Source organism: Mesoplodon bidens (assembly GCF_964165515.1).
Source record: "Mesoplodon bidens genome assembly, chromosome: 16".
NCBI lineage: Eukaryota > Metazoa > Chordata > Mammalia > Artiodactyla > Ziphiidae > Mesoplodon > Mesoplodon bidens.
In genome coordinates, this window is record NC_138173.1 from 3,398,308 (window position 1) to 3,420,935 (window position 22,628).

Sequence of the window (22,628 nt, forward strand, 5' to 3'; positions counted from 1 at the left end):
AAACAGAAGCATGTGATCTCATGGGCGCGGCTGCCACCGCTCTGATTTCCATCTCGGGCATGGGGTCAGTCTTACCTTCGGTGGGAGGCATAGTTTCCGGTCACGTGCCCCGAACCGTCACAGCCTGGAGTGGGACACCTGGAAGACACGAGAGTGGAGCTGGGGCCGTGTGGGAGTGGCTAGGAGGTCACGACACATCACACAGAGCCAAGCAGTCAAACAGGATGAGCTGATTTGTGGGACTCTTTTTGCTTGTACAGAACTAGTTTTTGGCTAAGAATCCTTTTTTTAAAAAAATGAATTTATTTATTTTTAATTTATTTATTTTTGGCTGTGTTGGGTCTTGGTTGCTGCGTGCGGGCTTTCTCTAGTTGAGGTGAGTGGGGTCTACTCTTCGTTGCGGTGCGCGGGCTTCTCATCGCGGTGGCTTCTCTTGTTGCGGAGCACGGGCTCTAGGCGCACGGGCTTCAGTAGTTGCAACACGTGGGCTCAGTAGTTGTGGCTCGCAGGCTCTAGAGGGCAGGCTCAGTAGTTGTGGCGCACGGGCTTAGTTGCTCCGTGGCATGTGGGATCTTCCTGGACCAGGGCTCGAACTTGTGTCCCCTGCACTGGCAGTTGGATTCTTAACCACTGTGCCACCAGCAAAGCCCTAAGAATCCATTTTTAAAGGAAATATTAAGATGTGTTAACTACTGTCCAATGCTTGGAAGACACTGTATTCATTGTTATCCTGCATTCTTTTTTTCCTTCTTTTTAAGCCTGACTTTTTAAAATTGAAGTGTAGTTGATTTCCAATGTTGTGTTAGTTTCAGGTGTACAGCAGAGTGATTCAGAGATATATATATATATATATATATATATATATATATATATATATATATGTACATAAAACTTTTCAGATTCTTTTCCCTTATGGGTTATTACAAGTATCGAGTATAGTTCCCTGTGCTACACAATAGGTCCCTGTTGTTAAACCTTATTTTGGAAGGAATCTGAAATTTGATCCACAACTTACTGCTGGGCTTCTGTCTACATCATGCAAAGTTCTTATCTTTTGCTTAAGAAAAAAGAGTTTCCAAATTGTTTCTGTGTGTAACTTATTTCCTTTGATTTGCTCCACCACCATGATAATCCCTTACATTCAGATGGACAACAGTGGTGGATGGGACAACCAGAGACCTGGTGGATTAATGCAACTGCCAAAGAACCTAGGACATTTGCACCTGATCTGTTCTGCTTCATGGTCCACCTTAAAAGGTCTTGTGGAAACTCTACCAATAACTCTGACCGACAATCAACCATTAAATTTGGAGTCAGGGGAGTGAAGGCGGAAGGAGATTCCAATTTTACTTAGAATGCTAATTAGGAACAGGGTTTAAAATACACTTGAATGCAAACATATACAGAGATTCTCACTCTTTTGTTGCCTTAAAAAATGCCAGATAGTAATAAAAACACAGAGGTGGGCTTCCCTGGTGGCACAGTGGTTAAGAGTCTGCCTGCCAATGCAGGGGACACGGGTTCGATCCCTGGTCTGGGAAAATCCCACATGCCACAGAGCAACTAAGCCTGTGTGCCACAACTACTGAGCCTGTGCTCTAGAGCCCGTGAGCCACAACTACTGAGCCCACGAGCCACAACTACTGAGCCTGCGAGCCACAACTACTGAGTCTGCGCTCTAGAGCCCATGAGCCACAAGTACTGAGCCCGCACGCCACAACTACTGAAGGCTGTGCACCTAGAGCCCGTGCTCTGCAATGAGAGGCCACCGCAATGAGAAGCTCGCGCACCGCAACGAAGAGTAGCTCCCACTTGCCGCAACTAGAGAAAGCCCACGCGCAGCAACAAAGACCCAACGCAGCCAAAAGTAAAAAATATAAGTAAATAAATAAATAAATAAATTTATTTTAAAAAAACCGCAGAGGCTGTCATAAAATGTTTGCTTTCCTGAAAGTTCTTGTAGACAAGGTCATTGTTATTATTTCACTTGTATGCCCACCCGGGTTCAGATTTCTACTCAAACAAGAGTTTGAGAAAGATAATAATCCACAGGAGAATGTGAACATTATTCCTTTTCTGAAACTCTAACCCACTGAACTTTCACAGAAATTCTTTTATATTCAATCTTGAGGTGGAACATAGGGAGTGAACGCTTTTCTCAAAGGAAATATGAAATCTGCATAATCTCGTCGAGCTAACCAGAGAACCCTGCAACAATTCTCTAATCAAACATTTAGAGATTTAATACATATTCTGTACTGTAGGAAAGGCTCAGATGCTATTAATATTTTTAGTAAAATAGTGGTTTACTAGCATATTGCAATTCTGGAAAAGTCTATGCCAAAAAAACCTTGTTTTGAAATTCTCCCTGAATATCCAAACAAGAGGTCAATGAAATGTCCCCTTTTCTTTCTGTACAGAAAAACCGCAAAGATGTTACTTATTAGGTGGCTGTATAAAGCAGGTAAGTACTGAACATTGCTATAGAACCACTCAATCTACATGTTCTCAATGTATTATCAACATTTTCTTCTAGAAATAATGTTTAGAGAAAATACTTAGGAGAACTGATAGCTATTTTTAAGATACGGCAATATAGAAGTTCAGAGCAATCGAGTAAGATTGAGTGAGTTTGCCTAGCTCGTCTCTCCTTTCAATATGCTAATAAGTCTCCACTTCACATCCTTACATTTCAATCTAGAAAAATGGTAGCCAATAAAATGATTTCTAGAATCTACACTGACACAATCAATTGTACACTCACTTTGTATATCTTAGAGTTGTCTTTACTATTCATGGTACTAAAATTCTGAATTTTTTACCTGTTTAATATCACATCTTGTTTCATAAACATTTTTTGGATAATTTTTAGATAAATTTTAAACAAGTTAAAAAACGGAAATACTAGCAAAATATTAAGAAGATATATTCTCTGAAATTTTACCTGTAATTTAGACACCAAGTGTTCATTCTATTATTTACACAAATATTATTTTATCACTAGACTTAGTAACACTGATTTTTCCTAAAATATTATGTGCAAATGCATTTTGCTAATTTTGCTTAATGTTATTCTTCATCTTTTCTAAATGTATGCCTTATATTTTTAAAGGGTAAAAAGTGGATTATAACTTTTTATTAGTCTACATGTATTATAACAATACATGAAAATAACAAGTGAGAAGTTTGGAATAAAAGAAGATAATAGTAGGAAAAATCAAATCAATCAACGAAAGTTAATATACATGTGACTTTGAGATCCTGTAGACAAGGTGAAAATGAGCCAGAATTGTATGTCACCCCCAAAAGTGAAAGACTGTCGTATGATTCAAAATGCCCACAAGGTAAAGTACTGTGCAGTTTTCCTAAAGTCAGATGATGAAAATGCTGGCCGTACCCTCCTAGGTCTGATTAGTATACACGTTCTGAAAGTAACAGAGAAAAGTGTCATAGGTGTTCAACATCATTGCTTTTAACATTTTTTTTTTTTTTTTTTTTTTGCTGTACGCGGGCCTCTCACTGTTGTGGCCTCTCCCATTGTGGAGCACAGGCTCCGGACACGCAGACTCAGCGGCCATGGCTCACGGGCCCAGCCGCTCCGCGGCATGTGGGATCTTCCCAGACTGGAGCACGAACCTGCGTCCCCTGCATCGGCAGGCGGACTCCCAACCACTGAGCCACCAGGGAAGCCCAACATCATTGCTTTTAAAAACATTGTAAAATACAAACCCTCCAAGTCCAGCTAATTAACTAAACTCAATTACAGTGATTCGGTTTTAGCTGTTTTAGTTTTTGGTGAGAAAGCGCGTGGTAGTAATTTACTTAGGTGCCGTCTGCCCCTGGTTAGGGCCACCCTGGCCGGACACTTACTTGAGTTCCTGAGAGTTGGCCGCCATGAGGGATTTCAGAGTCTTATCTGCCAAAGGACATCCAGAAACACTGAAGAGGGAGGAGAAAGCAAAAACAGAGACACACGCGCTGACACACGCAGGCCCGACTTGGGGGCAGCCTGAGCTGGTGAACACATGTTCAATCCACCGATGGGGTTTGGGAAAAAGTCTGAACCCGGCTTTGCTGCTCTAGCCAGACCGGGCTTTGGGCACCTTGACTACTTGTCACAGACTCTGGTTTGCTATTTACCAAACCAGGGGCTTTAGCCCAGCGAGACCCCCGGCTCCAGTGATGACTGACCCAGAGAACCCTCCCTCTGCATCCCGAGGGATGGTGCTCAGAAGTTAAGGCCCTGCCCAGAGGGACAGCGAATCACATGGGTGACACAGGTGGGAGGAAGGGCCGAGCACAGCCTCTGCACTACTGTCCCTCCAACCCTTTACTGAAGCCTCCCACAGCGTAAAAGGTCAGTTCAGGTCACTGCTGTCCTACCTGGGTTTCACTTGAGTCCTAAAGCTAGACAGGACCCGAGCCTGACATGAACTCTAACTTCTGGGTTGTAGCCTGGTTCATAGGATCAGAAAACCGTTATTGACCAGAGAAGTACACTTTCTTTACAATGTCAGTAAAAAGACTGAAGACTTAGCTTTATTTCTGAAAAACGAAACAAACCAAAACCCCAACTAACTCAGTCTCCAACTCCCGATCGAGATCATATCTTTCTAGAGAGGGTGAGGGTGAGTCCTTAAGGAGGACAGATGAGGAACGCCTAAGTGAGAAGGCGGGGAGCTACCTGCGATGAGACGCATAGTTGCCTGTGACGTGCCCGCTCCCGTTGCATCCTGGCGTTGGACAGCTGGGTCAATAAAAACACAGAATCAGGGTCAGGTGCATTCACGGATGCACTTGCTCTGTCTGACTGGGTATGAGGTAGCTTCTCTTTTCAAGACCAGTTAACACATATGGGACGTGAAGAAGCTAATGAACTAAAGATGTAGATTATATACGGACCAGCAGACGAGACAAGAGGAAACTGCCATGATCCTGATTTATTAGTTTCCAGGATCACATCAGCTCTCTGGTTCAGATGATGTAGGACAGTGATGCTAAAATACATGTCCTGGTAATGGATGTGAGTGAATCAACAGTCAGTGGTGTTCTCTTTCTTTGAAAATATGAGTTATAAAACATAAATATTAAAAACACATGCTTTATCATGATAGCAGCTCTTAGGTACCAATTATATCACAGATTTCAGAAAGAAATTTTTGTGACTTTTTTTTAAAGAAAAAGATAACATAGTAACTTCATAAACATGTTAGAAAAACACCTGAAAAAGAAGATCTTTGAAAATACTACATATGGCTAAAATGTAAACTGACATTTTAGATGGGACTGTTGCTGATAGTACAGAAATAGTTACGAAGTTTAGTTAATAAAGCTTGTGATCAGTTTCATCCAAAGTTTTGAACCCAGCAAAGACAATCAGGAATTAACCACCTAAGCAGTAGGCTCTCCAGGCTGTCTGCCAAAGACCGGAGTCTGTCCCCGGCACTTCATTTATCTCAGAAGCTGGTCACATTTTATGCATCTTATGTGTATTTTAAAAATAATGAAAGTGGATAGTTATCCTGAGCAGTTTTGCTGCCAGAGTTAACAGATTCCTTGGTTTCTCAGCCATTTATTTCCCTCTGACGCTGCTTGAAAGTTGCTGGTGTGAGGTAAGCAGATTGACCCCAGCCCACTCGGTGGTCTTTGTGTCGGTGTCAATAATCAGGGGAAACATCAGCTACATCGCTCGTGCTTTCTGATGTTTTCGGCGCCCTGCCCAACGTGAAGGCTCACCCACGTGTGGAATGCAGACTCTGCCTCTTTAAAGGGGCATTTGGGGATAGATTGATGACATCCAAGATTTCTGAAACGTCACCTTCTCAGTATTTTTTTTCCTGTGAGCTACTTTCCAATCATCCTCAGGTACTCTACAGAAACTGTAAGAGTTAGAACATCTTCATCTCTCAGAGAGATGCTTGATTTCCAGAGCTTGATCTGAGCTGAACCAGCCAGCTCTTTGCCCACCACTTTCCTAGATGGAACATCAGAAAGGAAAATGCGGAAGCTACAAATATATGTAAACAAGAAAAAAAAGAACAATGACTAACATCTGAGCTGAGTTATCTTGCAAGTGCCATTCACCCGCTAAACAGAGAAACAATCTTTTCTGATAATTACACAGCTGGAATATTCAGAGCATGAGAGATTGGTTACAGTGCCCTGGGAATTCCTACTTTGCAAATACATCGCCACCTGGTGTGCCAAAATAGCTTTGCATTTATTTTATTTTACTTTAAATTTTATTTCTATTTTTAAATTATGCCTATTAATACTGCCAGGAGAGGCAAAATGCCAATGATTTTTTAAACCAGACAGTTATAAATTACTTAGGAAGTATAATGATAAAGTGTGCATTTAAATAGTGGCTATTTTGTTTCAGCTTTGTGGTATAAAGAGGTCAAGGAATAAAGCCAAGACTGAAGGGAGTGATGTAGTGGGGAAAGATCCTGTTCTGGATCCTGACGGCCGGCTTAATTTACAGATCTTCAATGAGAAATCTTGTACAATAACATGTGCAGATCCCAGTTGGGTGATACAGTCTGGGAAGATTTGCAAATGAAAGTATCACAACTTAGAGAAAGGAAACTAGCTACTTCCCTCAGTAAGTGGTGCTCAAACTCTAAGCAAATTCACGTTGATCAATGACATCAAAAAGTCCTATTTTAGCCGAACAGTTTCTGGTAAGCAATTAAGGTGCAGTTATCTGTTAGAAACATAAAACAAAGCATAATAAGGACAGGGTGAAACTGTAAAGCAGTGAGACGTTTACAGAACCAGTGTGTGACACAGGTGTGTAGAAGTACGTGGTACCCACCCAAGTGCTCCCCTGTTCCGAAATGAGCAGAAAACCACGAGGCCTCTAGAGAGTCAATTTCCTAGGAATTCATGATTATATTCCAAAAATTGTTCACCATCTTTTTGGAGCCCTTTCTCTTTGCACCAATGAGAAGTGCCTATTACAAAATAATCACACTTTATTTTTCTGTCCAAAATGGTGATGCAGGTTAATTATCAGTTTTTTACATTTCATTTAGCTTGGAACGACTCTGGAAATTTCCAAAATCTACCTTCAAAGGATAAACATTGGCCCTTTTGGAAGATATCTGAGATAATATGCAGAAACAAAATCCATTCAAAGATTTTAGAAACTTGACTAGCAGGCCCATGGCAGCCTTGACATGGCCGCTCCATGTCACCTCCCAGAGGGCGCAGTGCTTGGTGACGTGCAGCTCTGGTACGTGGGCCCTACATCATCAGGAAATGTTAATCTCCTAAGAGAACATCATGCTCGAGGCAGCAATGTCTGCCCACAAAATCCTTAAGGAATGCAGCATAACCGTTTATTTAAAAATCACTCGACCATAAAAAGAAACAAAATTGAGTTATCTGCAGTGAGGTGGATGGACCTAGAGTCTGTCAGACAGAGTGAAGTAAGTCAGAAAGACAAAAACAAATACCGTATGCTAACACACATATATGGAATCTAAAAAAAAAATGGTTCTGAAGAACCTAGGGGCAGGACAGGAATAAAGACGCAGACGTAGAGAATGGACTTGAGGACACGGGGAGGGGGAAGGGTAAGATGGGACGAAGTGAGAGAGTGGCATGGACATATATACACTACCAAATGTAAAATAGATAGCTAGTGGGAAGCAGCCGCATAGCACAGGGAGATCAGCTCGGTGCTTTGTGACCACCTAGAGGGGTGGGATAGGGAGGGTGGGAGGGAGACGCAAGAGGGAGGAGATATGGGGATATATGTATACGTATAGCTGATTCACTTTGTTATACAGCAGAAACTAACACACCATTGTAAAGCAATTACACTCCAATAAATGTGTTAAAAAAAAGTCACTTGAGTGTGGACAGGACAGACTGGTGCTGGACCGGGGGCTTCTGACCGACGGTTTCTGTGTGCAGGGCCTGTGCAGCGTCTGAGGTGTGTCCCTGTCACTGGGGAAACGAGTGGCACTGCAGTGGTATCAGGGACCCGCGCGGGATCGTGGAAGGAGCAACCTCAGTGGCTGGAACAGCCTGCCCTCCTGGGAAAGGGGGCGGGAGCAGCGGGGCTGGGAAGGGGGGACCACAGCAGCCGGGAAGGCCTCTGGGGTGGGTGACACGTGGGGGAAGAGCTGAGAGAGGAGAGGACGGCCCGCAGAGGTCGGTGGGCAGGCGTTCTGCTCAGGACAGGGTGCCTCATCTATTTTATTAGAAAAATGTAAACGTACTTTTATGCTGGGGGCTTCAGAAGAGAGGGTACAGATGCCAGTGCCTAAGTGCCAGGGCACCTCTTTGCTAGAAGCTCTCATTAACTGGCAGCTTCAAATGTACTTGGGTAAGAATATACATGAATGTTTAATCACTTTCCTATGGAAAAGATTTTCTTGCACGTCACTCACTCACTCCCGGCAACCAACCCCCCGGGACAACACTACCTGCTGAGGATACAAATGCCCAGAAGCCACGGCTCCCGCCTTGCCTTTGCCTGAAAGCCCCTCCCCTCCCTGTCCCCTCTCTCCCTCCCTCAATGTCCACCTGATGTCTCCATGTCCCCCGCACAGTGGTGACCGGAAGATGAGGAGGAAGGTGGTCAGGACGGCCCGTGTCCTGGCGATGGCCCAGGAGAACTCACACCTGTAAGCAAGCTGTGAGCCACACTCTGAACTCCAACAGCCCCCAGTCAGAGATCTTCGGGGTGAAAAAGGAATAAGAGTGTGCGAGCTGGGCTCAGGCCACAGTCCGTCCTAGTTAATGACCCTGCGTCGTTTGGTGGCACGTCCCTCGCACCCCACCTCTGCCCCCTGCCCCCCGTTCCCGCCACGTGTCCCCCCGCTGGCTGGCCTCCCTTATTCCCAAGACCCACTCTCCTGGGGTTTGTCCTGCCTTTTCTGCTTTAACCTCTTTGAACTTGCTGTGGCATCGGAAACCATCGAAGGCCCAGGTGGGAGTTCTCTGAGCTCCTAGCTCCCCTGACCATCACTTTCCTCCTCCTCCTCGGCCCCAGGTCTTTATCCTTTGTGGGCTTCTTTTTCCCTGTCAGGTCCCAGCAGGATGTGTGCCCTCGAGTTCTGGGATGGGCATTCTGTCCCCTTCCTCTTATACATCTTCCCTGGAGGCCCCGTCTCCCGGGCCGCAGCTCACGATCTCCCGTCTGCATCTCTAGTCAACATTTCAGATGATCTTCCAGATGCCAGACGGTCCCCACGCACACCCAGCCTCAAAGAATTCTGCATACTGCTCTTCCTAAGACACCCCAGCCCTAGTGCACTTTTCTGCTCAAACACCCTGTGGCTTGTTACGGGAAACCTGGCCATCTTCCCAGGGCCCTCGTCCTGCTCTCTCTCTCTCTCTCTCTCTCTCTCTCCAGGTCACCTGGTCCTGGGGCTCAGCTCCAGACGGCCGGGCCTGTCTCAGAACCCAGTGCAGCTCGACTAGTACTTCCCGCCCTGTCCTTTCAAGTTCTGAGTCACCGAACCCCTTGAGAATGTGACGAAAACCGTGAACCCCCTTCCCAGATAACACTCTGCAGTTAAGTTTTGTGAGTCTGTAGACTTCCTGAAGCCCTGACTTGGATCCTCTGAGGCCAGTGGGTGTTAGATTAAGATCTGCTGATCAGAACATAAACCTTTCTAATTGTTTGACATGTGTTGTTTTTCAGTCGATTAGACTTTTAATTCTCTTCGCATGAGATCATGTCAGGTACATGTTTTCCATAATGCTCTTAGTTCTGAGCATAGGTCTAGGTGAATACGGAACATTTAACTACCAACTGGTTGAAATTGCCCTAAAACATCTGCAAAGTCGGCTCCATAAGCCAAGGCGTTATTTATTACTCAAGGTTTTGAATTGGAGTCTCTGTTCTAGAACCACAGAGTAAGCCATTCCAGATGACTTACGTGATTAGTTCTTTCTTGAGATCTCTTGTGTGGAGCTTGGGTTTAGGGCTTGGTATGGAGGCCTCTCCAGGGAACTTCTTTTCCTCTAAATTTTCTAGAGAGCTCACTGGGTCTTTCTGAAAACAAACAAACAAACAAAAATACAGAAGCACACAAGGCATTAGGAAACCCTGGAAAGACAACTGTATTTGAAGTCACTGGGGTCAAATTTGAGTTTTGGCTTAAAGACTTAGATGACATCCCTCATTGGATTTGTACACAAAATAAATAAGATAATGAGTATACGGGTAGATCTGGACCGCTATGGACATTTATGCTCGGTGAAGAATGAGAAATTATAACTCACGGGCACACCTTTAGAAAGTTTGCATTTTGGCAAATATAACTACAGAGGTATTTCTTGAGCTGTGTAAATAAGTTAATATTTTAATATATTTCAAGTTTTACAGTATAGCAAACATTTCCTAGAGAACATAGGAAGAGTTCTTTATGCACACAGCAGTCACTGGTAAAACAAAAGAAACACTGCAAAAAATGAATCACACATATTTTCAAACAGAGAAGGAAGAAGTGAATTTAGGCTAGTAGAATGTCCTTTCTGATAAGCAGATAATTAAGATTTAAATCGTTTGTTTAAATATGTAATCACTGAGTCCACAATACCTAGGCAACATTTAGTTTGATTTTTCTGGATAATTGCTTTTAGTCTCACATCACTTCCTGTTTTTCTTAAATTTTCTCTTTTGCTAAGTTGGCATTCTGTACTGGTTTTACTCATTGGATGGAATCTCTTGTTGGGTTATCGCTAATTTTCATGGCCTTATTTTAAGCTTGGTACTGATCCTGATTTCATAAGGAAATCTCATTGATCCTTTCAAATCATTTATTTACCATCTGATATATTATCTTACAGAAAACTAACGACGGTTTTATTCAGTCACATAATTAGCTTACTTTTATCATTGTTTATATCCAGAAAATATAATATGTTCTGGATTTAATATTAAAATCAGATTCACTAATATAAAAAAACTGTCTCCTAAATCTCAAAAGTATTGATCCATTCAAGGTGAGAAAACAATTTTGAGTTATTCAAGGTAAATCTCATTTAAATCAAATGAATATGAAATTGCAAGGGCAAATACAATTTTAATAATCCTGAGTCTATACCCAAAATCAGTGGAAAAACAAAATCCCTGGATTTTCCCAAATAAAGAAAAACTCCAAGCCTTCATCTCAGTCATAAAGGCAAGTGCAATTTCTTTCACTAATTACTTGGATAACAGTTCAATCAATTATTTTATATAGGACCACACAGTGGTAAATACGTTTACACTACCTCAAGTAACATTATCTTCAGACCAAATTAATAAAACCTGGTTTGGTCTAATTTCTTCTTTCATATTATTTTTAATACTGAGTATTCCATTTTATATTATTGATTAATGTTTGAAAACAGTAGCAGATAATAATACACCCCTGAAAAATCAAGAGAAATAGGTGTTTGATGATAGTTGTCTACTAAGGTAGAAGAGAAGGGCTATTTTAATGCTGCTTCCGTGGAATCTATAGAAAAGAAGTGAATTATGCTTATCCTTTTCATGTTTCACAGTGTAAATGCCTAAAGCGAAGCATTAGCACTACCTTCCGTTTCATTTGGAGCTACCTGGATTCAGCCCGGGTGGTGTTTTCCAGTATAATTTACAAACGTCTCGGCCTTTTGAAAGTAGATACAAATGATAAATCCAATTTTGTGTCAGTGTGGAACAGCTTTTGTTTTTCTGTTCAGATGCTGAATTTTTCACAAAAATGGCATAAAGTGAAAAAGAGCTATTTTACTATTTTCTTTGTGATGAACAAGAGCAAAGTCTCTCTAAGGAGGCATGTACATTTACAGATGAACACATAAAGGTCATTAGCTGTTGTTTGTTGAATCTGCACATTATGGAAGACAAGGGAGTAAGGGATTTTGAAAGAAATGATCAACTATGAAAGTTTAACTTATTTGACTCAAATGCATTCAAAATTCATGCTTGCAGAATATCTGGTATTTAACTTAGCACAGTAGTACGTGATGATGTTTCAATAGGATCATTTTATTGGATATGACCTTTTAAACATTTTGTAACTTCTTTTAAAAACTATGGACTCTTGGGTATGTGATTGCATTATGAAATAATTGTCTTTTTCCTTTTTTTTTTTTTTTTGGCTCAGCATTCCACCTCTAGAAGCTTGCAGAGAGCATACGTATTAAAATACAGGTGACCGTCGCTATAAGAATGCTTAATTTTGTTACAGAAGCATTTTATATTGGATAAACTCCTAAGTAGCACAGCATAAAACTATGTCAACATCATTTGTGAGAATTTTTTCAACATTTAAAGTATCATTTTGAGAATACTAAATTTATATTGGGGAGACAGAAAGAGAAAATGTGGCATACATATATGTGTGTGTTTAGAGGGTATGTAGGTGCAGTGAAATTCCTTTCCTGTCCAGATAGAAGTTGATATAGATTTCAGTAAAGGCCAGAACACAATGGGCACATGAATAACGGATACTCGCATCTGGCACTTTTTACATCTGAAGCCCTGAAATCTTTGTAGAACTGACAGTTGAATGAGACTGACAGCCCTACTTACCCCTCAGCGCTTTCCTTTGCAGATAGTTTGAGTTTTGTCCAGATTCAGGATTTTGTTCTTAGAGGGCATCTGGACAGGCTATTTCACTGAGAGAGACAGACAATATTTTCTGAAAATTACCTCCAAAATGAGGCAACTGTTGTGCATATGAACTAGATAACAATGAATTGGATATAATCGCCCCGTTTCTGGTTGTGGGAACGGGTGGGAGTCTCGTGTGGGATGTGCGGGGCGGGGGAGGTGGGAACAGTCCACGTTCACAGAGCACCACTGGGACCCCGAGCAGCGTCTCTGCAGAGCTCACGGAAAGGACAGCCAGGACCATCCGTCCCTGGTTTGTGTGGTCACGTGGAGCCACGTCCTGTAACCGGGCTCAGGGGCTCTGGTCCTGCCATCCTGAGAAGCACCAAAACCACTGTGGTCTCCAGCACACACCTGGCCAAGTACCACTGCTTCATTATTCTCTTTTCTCTTTCCTTCCTGCTTTTTCTCAATATTTCCTAGCTGTCTCCATGTTCCTGTGGACTCTTTCTTTTCCTTTTCTCCATTTTCGCCCTCTCCCTTCTCTTCATTTTAGGGAAGCCCAGACCCATTGCTTATTCCCTATATGACCAAAGAACAGCAACTTGACCCCACAAGCCTCAATTTTCTCCTCTAGAAACTTTGATAATAACCCTGCCTTTCAGAACTGGTAGGAGAATGAGATGCTGTTTATAAAGATCTTTAATCTTTATTCTTACTCAGCATGGCCTCCCTCTGCTACCTTCCCAACAAGGACATTGAATACAATCTACTTTTTCAAAATAATAACTATCGAGTATCACATTTTTCATTTAGGGATTCAAAACAAAATGTGAAAAACACGCTCTATTGGTAAATTACCTTGGCACAGATGAAGACAAAGAGCAAGGGTGAGAAGCGGTCCCGGGAGTTACAGGGGCTCAGAAGCACCTTGTGTGCATCCCCGCGGGGACAGCGCCCCAGCAATGAACCACCCACGTTCAGACCGTGACAACAGGCGTTAGGCTTAAACCGTATTTTGTCAACTCAAACCTAGTGCAAGCGCTTGGACTCCAAGAACTCAGCTAATGTCGCCAAAGTCCTCTTTGCTGCTCTCAGTAACACTGAGTTTCCACTTAGCTTGTCAAGTCCAGACGTCAGAATACTTAGGTTGCCATTTGTAGCAGTGACTCTACCCTACCAGACCTGAAGGAGGTAAGCCATTCTGGAAGCAGGAAGGAGCAGAAATCTAATCTCAACAAATCATCTTCCCCATGACATTGCTGGCACGTTGACCAGTCACAGGTCCGTAAGCCTTAGATAGGAACGTACTCCAGCTGAATCCCTAAAGCCACCTGGATGAATCCACACGTGTTGATAAAGAGAGAATATGTGTCATGAGACTGAATTTTCTGGTGATCTGAGGGATAAGAAGTACATACAAGGAGGTCCCTGAGGTGTCACTAGACCCCCAGGCAGCAGGAGTGTCCCCGAATACGAGGGCGACCCTGTAGGCATTGCTGCACAATCTTATAACCGATGTGACGTGACACAAGCCCCCTGAAGGGGAACAAGAACCCACTGTGCTTCGTTACTGGTCGGGACTGGACTGGACGCCTGACTGTGTGTGAACAGAAAGGAGACTGCTTGTCAACAGTGCCCTTGGCCTGTGTACAGCAGGCTCGCAGGGGTGAGGACAGAGAGTCTAAGCCCCCTGCACACAGCACCGAGACTCCCCAACACGGGGGGTTTCCTTCCAGCAGGATCACCCAAGAACAGGGATGCCGTTATGCTTATCTGGAAGGGATCATCCCCCGTGCCACGTGCCTTTGGCTGGACCTCCACCTCCAGGCCTCGTAACTGCGATTAGGTCCCCCTGTGGGGAGTGGAATTGGCCCCGTTGGCAATCGGGGGTCTCGTGGACGGGGGGCGTCCCCCGTCTCGGGAGCTGATGTGCACGGACTGGACCGAATCAACAAACTTGCTCTCAGCCCACTCCCCCCGCCTCCTGACTTCCATCTCAGACCCGCGTGCTGAGCGATCGCTAATGCGAATACCGGCAGATTTCTGGATTGTACGATGACGTAAGTTAGGTGTAACTTCTGTGACTTTGCACAGCTGAAGCAGCCGGGGATGTGGAAGAGGGCAGAGATGCACACTCACCGGTTCACAGTCACCACCTGAGGTGAAGCAGCTTCTTACACGTTGCAGGGTCAGTTTTATATTTATTAGAGTCAAATGTATATGATTTAAGAAACAGTTCTTCTAAAACAGTGTTATGATAGATTAACTAAGACCATCCCTAAATACTTGGGTGAATATTTTTAAAGAAATTATTTATTTATTTTATTTTTGGCTGTGTTGGGTCTTCGTTGTTGTGTGTGGGCTTTCTCTAGTTGCGGTGAGCGGGGGCTACTCTTCGTTGCGGTGCACGGGCTTCCAATTGCAGTGGCTTCTCTTGTTGTGGAGCACAGGCTCTAGGTGCGCGGGTTTCAGTAGTTGTGGCTCGTGGGCTCCAGAGCACAGGCTCAGTAGTTGTGGTGCACAGGCTTAGTTGCTCTGCGGCATGTGGGATCTTCCCGGATCAGGGCTCGAACCCGTGTCCCCTGCATCGGCAGGCGGACTCTCAACCACTGCGCCACCAGGGAAGCCCATGGCAGGCGGATTCTTAACTGCTGGACCACCAGGGAAATCCTTGGGTGAATTTTTAAAAGCCAAGCAGAATGGCAATGACTATACCCCGTATGGCAGACTCCAACCTGAAGCTGCTGCTGTGTCAGCCCCCCACCCTCCCCATGATGGTGTGGCCAGTGGTGATGTAGAGCCTGCCTTGGGTCCTGGGGGCTCCTCCAGCCCTCCCGTCTACTCTGCGTGCCTGCTTAGCTACTCGTTGGTCCGTGAGCTTGGTTACAGGTCAGTCCTCCTACCAGACTGAGCACACGTGTGGAGGAAGCGTGTGGAGGAAGCGTGTGGAGGAAGCGTGTGCAGGAAGCATGTGCAGGACGCGTGTGCAGGACGCGTGTGCCAGGTGGCGCTGCATCCTCAGGACCGATCTTACTGCCTGGACGTGGGGATCACAGTGAAAGTGTGTGTGGGGAGGATGGGAGGGAAGGAAAGAAGGGAACAGGAAACAGCCCAGTCTTGTCGTCACTGCCATTGACATTGACTCATGCCCTGAGATGTTAAAGGAGATGCTAAAATCACACAAGGAACTATACTCGATATTACATAATAACCTATAAGGGAAAAGAATCTGAAAAAGAATACACACACACACACACACACACACATATGTATAACTGAATCGCTGTGCTCTACCTGAAACTTACATGATATTGAAAATCAACTATACTTCAATAAAAAGTAAAGCATATGCTAAATCAAATTAGTCTTCCACCAAAGTCTCTGAGCTTCACACAACTGAAAAAGGTGATGATGCACACTTTCAAATGTCTATTTCAGTTCTTTAAACATGCCAACTGGCAAGTACCAACCACTTCCCTGACAAACAGAATCACCTACAGTAAAGCCGGGGTCACATCTGCAATGGCACTGAGTCTAACCAGTGGAGGGCGTGGCCATGAACTCTTTTGAATGACACTGAGTCAAGGCTCATCAGACCCAGCCAGGGCCCTCCAACTGTGAGATGTGGGCTGATGAATTCCTGCACGGCCACAATGTCTGGCTTCCAGGGGTGAAGCCACCTCCAAGGATAACCCAGCCCACAACTCTGGAGTTGCCATGGCTGAGACATTCCACATCCACGATCAGTCCCCAGACCACGGCTCTGCACATAGGGATGCCAACACCATCCCTCCACGAAACCACTGAAGGGAATTTGACGAGATGCGTCCTTGCCCCCGATTCGTTCTCGTGTTCTGGCATCCGGTGCACAGCACACGGAGGCTGGTGGCTTGGTGTCGAGTGACACGCTGCCCCTCACAGGCTGCCGTCTCCGAGGGAGAGATGACGTCACCTCTCACGCAGCACACACTACTCAGCCGTAATGCGGGTACAACGCACCCTAATGACATATTGTTTTAGGCAAGGGATGGGAAACGTTGGATTCATTTATAAATTCCTCTTGAAATCTAAAACCATCATTTTACCAAAATCAAAAACAAGGTACAGAATTATGTATTATCTACACAGGATTGTGAGAATTAATCCAGGAGGAAAAAGCTGACCACACCCTCCGATCACGCTCCGTCTCAAGCTTATCGGCCACATTGAAACAATACCTCTTTCTCCTCCTCTGTCTTCCCATGAGCTTTGCTATAGTTGATAGGCGTGTTCCAGCCCTCGTGATCACAGAGGGCCTGGTAGAAGGCAGCATTGACCAACAGGCTGCTGGTTTTGAATGGGGAAGAGGAAGCAGTTGGAACCGAAGGGTTAGTGGAAGTTAGGGGTGCAGCTTTGTCCAGGATTCGGTTTTTTTTCATGCTTAAGTCCAATGTGCCATTTTCATCCACTTCTATCTCGGCTCCCTGGTATACAATAGGAAACAGAAAAACATTTAAGCAGTTTGCAGTGGTAGCCTAGCCATGTGGGCTTTTAAGGGATCATTTTAAATGCAAGCTTTTATGTAAGTATATCTGATTTTAAATCTAGCTTTCTGATTTGCTTTGGTTAATGTTCAATTCTTAGGCAGACTTTTCAGAGCAGCCCCATTAGTGAGCTTTGTGTTTCTGGGTTTAAACAAAGTAAGCCTAATATAAATAAGATGGTCCAAATACTAAATGTACTGGCTAAACCTGTTTTATCTTTTTTTCCCCCCAAGTTTAGCTTTAAACCTTCCTTTCTCGTTGCAGAATTATCACTCCCAATTCATCGTTTGAAGCATTAACACTTGAGTTTATAAAGAGGCACAATATTCTTCCCCCATCACAATATTAATCTAACGTGAAAAACGTGCACAAATAACCAGCTGGAAGAGACTTTTTACAGGGAAATATGAGAACTATATTAGATTAGTACGAAAGTGACATTTTACCCTGGGTGCCTTGCGCCAGAAAAGCTTGGTTAACTCGTGGCGGGCGTGTTGGGCGAGGCGGGCAGTGTAAACCAAAGTTCCCCTGGGGGCCTGGAGTGGAGGTACCAGGTGTCACATGACAGGACGGGGCGGGCAGCAGGGGGTAAGTTCTACAGTGAAAACTCCAGAATAGAGGTGATTCTTTTCCAGATACTCAGTATGAGACTTTAATTCTACCTCACGGCGTTTCTCTTCAGGAGACCTTTGGCTAAGCTTCGTTTTCTTTTTAAGGTTCAAGTGCCAACAAAGTCCCCATGTGCCCTGGACCTTCCACAACTCATGTGCCCGAGGATGGCGTGCATGGTCCTGAATCGTGAACACCGCCAGGCAGTAACTCCCAGAAGGCGTCACCCTCGCAAGTGGGTCAAATGAATACCTGAGCGGCATTGTCACTGTCATCCATCAATTCACAATTAGCTTCTGGACAATGTCTCTTCTCTTTTCCTTTTGGCTGGCAAAGCAGAAGTCTTCTCTGAATATGCTCCTAAGATCCCTAACGGTTACTTCCCAGGGGTTTATTTTAACTCCCCATTTACACTGCACCCTTACCCCCTCCCCAGCAGTCCCCCCTGAGATGTGATCCACCGTAGCGGCCGCCTGAGTTAAAAAATAAAAGCATCTCTTCTGTTTGCTTGTTTGACCTGCAAAGTTCCTATTCTCAGTCTCTCAGCCTGTGAGGTAGAAATGCTCTATTATATTTGTGGGAGGTAAATACACTTCGAATATATTTGTACTAAGATGTTTGGTCATATCTTTCTGTCCTTTTCAGTAAATAGTTTAATCTCCTGTGATAGTTTTAAGCCCTGAATTTCACAGTACAGCTTATCCGGGATAATAACTTAGTAACCACCACATCTTATGCCATCTGTATAATATCAAATACGTTTTTATACCAGCATTAATAAACCTTAGTTACAAAAATCCAAGATATTAACCATATCAGTGCTACGTGCTCTCTCCATGATACAATGTATTCTGCCAGGAGTACATCAAAGCAATTTTTGGCTTCAAAGCTGATACGTAACTATAGCAAAGAAACAGAGCTATAGCTATCAAGTTTAATGGCCAATGTAAAGTAAAATGCTAAATATTGTAGCTGCTGACATTTTTCATAAAAAAAAAAAAAACTTGGGTTAAGGCTGCACAACCAACATTCACATAAAATTCCAGACCTCTGTGACAGATGGCTTAGGAAACAGGAGTCACGTGACTGGGCTGCAGTGTTTTATAGAGCAAACCCCATAAATAGTGCAGATTCGAGCTTGCTGAAAAAACACCAACTATTCCAAGACAACACTAATATATATGTTAGCTTTTACAGGAAAAGAAACTTCCCTTGAGTACATTAAAAAATCGGAGATTCTCAGAGTTTTGATGGTCCTACATCTTGAGTAATCATGGGCTGATTGAAAAAAAAATCACTCCTAATGTTTAAAAGAGGTGCTTTTCTGCACCTCGTGTCCCAGCAGGCTGCTCTGAGCACCTGACCGGGCTGGGGGGAGCAGGGGGCCATGTGGGTACAGATGGGCTTTAAGTGAGCTCACAGATGCATTCAAAATTACACACAGCGCCAGGGAAGGGCCCCTTTCTGCCCGTGGATGGGTGGATCACACGTTTACTGCATGGATTTTATTCAGAGCAGTATCAACAGACATCACTTCTCTCTGTGCTTGAAATTCCAAACGGCAGGACAAGGAGGACAGGGTGGGAGGGGCGGCAGGAGGGGAAGGAACGGCTCCACCCTGACATGGACCCCCCGCCCGACGCCTAATACGCTCATTTCTTCAAGGGCTGTTTTAGACCCTCGTTTTCATTATTTGAATTTTAAGCTTTTTGAGGCTGGTCTAACACTACTCATACACTTTCCAACTTAGGAGCGACATCAGTGACCATCTATTTCAGCTACTTTTGAGTTACAGATGCTACCTGTAATAATACAGATGTCTTTATTCATGAAATGACTGAGAAAGCACATAATATTTTCAAGCCACTATATTTACGGGGAAAAGAAAACTGAAACGTACAGCGTCCCTGACTTCAAGGAGCTTATTTTGTGCATATAGGACATTTTTAGTGAAATAGACTATAAATTATTATTTTAAGTTATATAATTTATATATAAATTATACAATTACAAATTATTATTCAGCTGAAAGTTGAGATAATTTTTCATTATAAGTCTTATCTGTTCTATAAAATAAGAAGTGACTCAGATGTCTGCCAACAGAGAAACGATACTGCGCTGCATCTATTAAATGGCACGTTACAAAAATAAAACAAAATAAAAATAAAAATAAATAAATTTTTAAAAAGGGCTTCCCTGGCGGCGCAGGGGTTAAGAATCCGCCTGTCAATGCAGGGGACATGGGTTTGAGCCCTGGTCCGGGAAGATCCCACATGCCATGGAGCAACTAAGCCCGTGCGCCACAACTACTGAGCCTGTGCTCTAGAGCCTGTGAGCCACAACTACTGAGCCCACGTGCCACAACTACTGAGCCCGTGAGCCACAACTACTGAGCCCATGTGCCACAACTACTGAAGCCCGCGCGCCTAGAGCTCATGCTCAGCAACAAGGGAAGCCACTGCAATGAGAAGCCCACGCACCGCAATGAAGAGTAGCCCCCACTCGCCGCAACTAGAGAAAGTCCGTGCGCAGCAACAAAGACCCAACGCAGACAAAAATAAATAAAAATAAAAATAAGTAAATTTAAAAACATGGCATGTTATGTGCTCAGTCAAATGATAATTATGAGAAGTTTGTTGCAACAGGGAAAAGACTTATGTCACTGAAAGCAGGAGACAGCCTGGCATGCTGGTTATTGTACAGCTAGGGAAAATGGGGAGAAATTCATTTTCTGAAGAAGAGCAAATGGGAAAACACAGAAATTCTTGCATTTGTAGTTAGAGGATAGGCCGATGGCTGTTTTCCTCCAATATTTTCCGGGCAAATGATGATATTACGTTGTTTCAACAATTAAAAATGATCTTACATTCAAAGATGGTGATGAAGTGAAAAAAAGCAAAATTGTAATTTTAGCTTAAATGTTCTGATTATGAAAAGCATTAACTTTCAAGACATTACTAGGATAAGATAGCGTTTGGCAGATAGATAGATATAAGATAGTTATATGGCAGGTTTTCTGTTAATACGAGAGAGGTCACCACCACCTTGCCTTTGTGACTGGGCTAAGAGGACATGCAAAGACAGGTGCCCCACAGCCTGGTTTCTGCTTCCAACTTGCCACTTCTGCTCTTCTGTTCGTGCTTCAAGGAGTTTGTTTGGGGGAGTATCTTTTTGGTACTGAAAGTCCTCTGAAATGTTTTCAAAGCAGGCAGGGTATTGAGTAGAGTTCTCTGTGCTATACAGAAGGTCCTTGTTGATTATCTGTTTTATATATAGTAGTGTGTATACGTTAATCCCAAACTCCTAATTTATCCTGTGCTATTTATAGCACAGGGCACTCTACTCAATAATCTGTAATAACCTATATGGGAAAAGAATCTGAAAAAGAATGGGTATATGCGTATGTACAACTGAATCACTTTGCTGTACACTGTAAACTAACACAACATTGTAAATCAACTATACTCTAATATAAAATAAAAATTAAATTAATATTAAAAAATCATCTTGCCTATCCTCAAAAAAAAAAATAAGTAGGCAGGGTATTAACAATAAACAAATGCAAGACTTCCGTGGCGGTCCAGTGATTAAGACTCTGCGCTTCCACTTCAGGGGTGTGGGTTCGATCCCTGGTCCGGGAACTAAGATCCCGCATGCCACAAAAATATAAAATAAATAAATAAAATAAAGTAAAATAAATCAATGAACTGAAAACATCTTATTCTTACTAAACAGCAATCGAATATTAAAACTATTAAGAGTGGGCTTCCCTGGTGGCGCAGTGGTTGAGAGTCTGCCTGCCGATGCAGGGGACACGGGTTCATGCCCCGGTCCGGGAAGATCCCACATGCCGTGGAGCGGCTGGGCCCGTGAGCCATGGCCGCTGAGCCTGTGCGTCCGGAGCCTGTGCTCCGCAGGGAGAGAGGCCACAACAGTGAGAGGCCCGCGTAACGCAAAAAAAAAAACAACAAAAACAAAAACAAAAAAAACCAACAACTATTAAGAGTATAGACTTGTGAAATGTACTCAATATAAATCCAGTGATGGTATTCAGAGAATCAAGTGGCTGATATAAGGTATAAAATTTAAGTTCAATTCGTAACCATTTCCCCCAAGTCTTTGTCTGGCACTTGGAATCACGGTGAAAACCCTTGGTGGGCCAGCAGTCTGTACACCAGGGAATGATAAACTCTTCAGGAAGGTCAAAAGTTAGATGCGTGTGGATTCAAAGTTTTGCTCCAATGGCTATAGCTGTGCCACTCGGAAGCAGTTATTTAGTATCTCCACACTACTTTTCTTCACCTGCAAAATGGGATAATCGTATCTGCTTTACAGAGTTTCTAGAAGGATTAAAAAGGATTATTATGGGCAGAGTTCTTATTTACAGTGCCTGGCACATAGTAGGTGTTCAATAAACAACTGATAATAAGAATAATTTGATTAGGTTTTTGGACCCGAAGAGACCTCCCTATGCTGTTCTACACTGAGAAAAAGAGGTAGTTTCCCCATACATGCCAGCTGGTTGCTTGAGATCCCAACTAGGTCCCTCAGGACATTTCACTCACATTCTATAGCATCCTCTGACTTCATGTTAAAGTTACTGCAAAAGGCTGCTTTTGGATTCTAACCGCACCCAGAGCCGCCAGGCTATTTCTGAGAGCAGGCAGCAGGAATGGCGATGTGATATCCTGCTGTGTCTAGGCCTTGTTCAAGCACAAAACAGACTTTGAACTTTAAACATTTCAAGCAAGTGTCAATTTTTTGTTTTCTTTCAAGGCACACTGTGCATATGCCACTTTGTCTAAACAGGTGGGGAAAACACCAAAACAAACAACACAGCGCTTGGCAAGCGGCAGCGATCGGGATAAAGATAGACTGTGTGCCTATTCCTACCTCTGCTGAGGGGAGGAAGAGGAGGAGAAAGATGGGGA

At 43.6% G+C, this 22,628-nt stretch overlaps 1 protein-coding gene across 1 annotated transcript in view; it reads right to left on the reverse strand.

Annotated features, from left to right (window-relative positions):
* The window catches only part of ST18 (ST18 C2H2C-type zinc finger transcription factor), a gene marked incomplete at its 3' end in the record, with an annotated part of 104,833 nt that overhangs the window by 14,160 nt on the left and 68,045 nt on the right, over window positions 1-22,628 (reverse strand). Inside the window, exons 11-15 of the mRNA XM_081258791.1 lie at window positions 16,783-17,028; window positions 9,900-10,015; window positions 4,685-4,747; window positions 3,871-3,939; window positions 76-138 (exon numbers count right to left, since the gene is read on the reverse strand). Coding sequence (XP_081114917.1) covers window positions 76-138; window positions 3,871-3,939; window positions 4,685-4,747; window positions 9,900-10,015; window positions 16,783-17,028 — 557 coding nt within the window. The remainder of the gene's footprint in view (window positions 1-75; window positions 139-3,870; window positions 3,940-4,684; window positions 4,748-9,899; window positions 10,016-16,782; window positions 17,029-22,628) is intronic.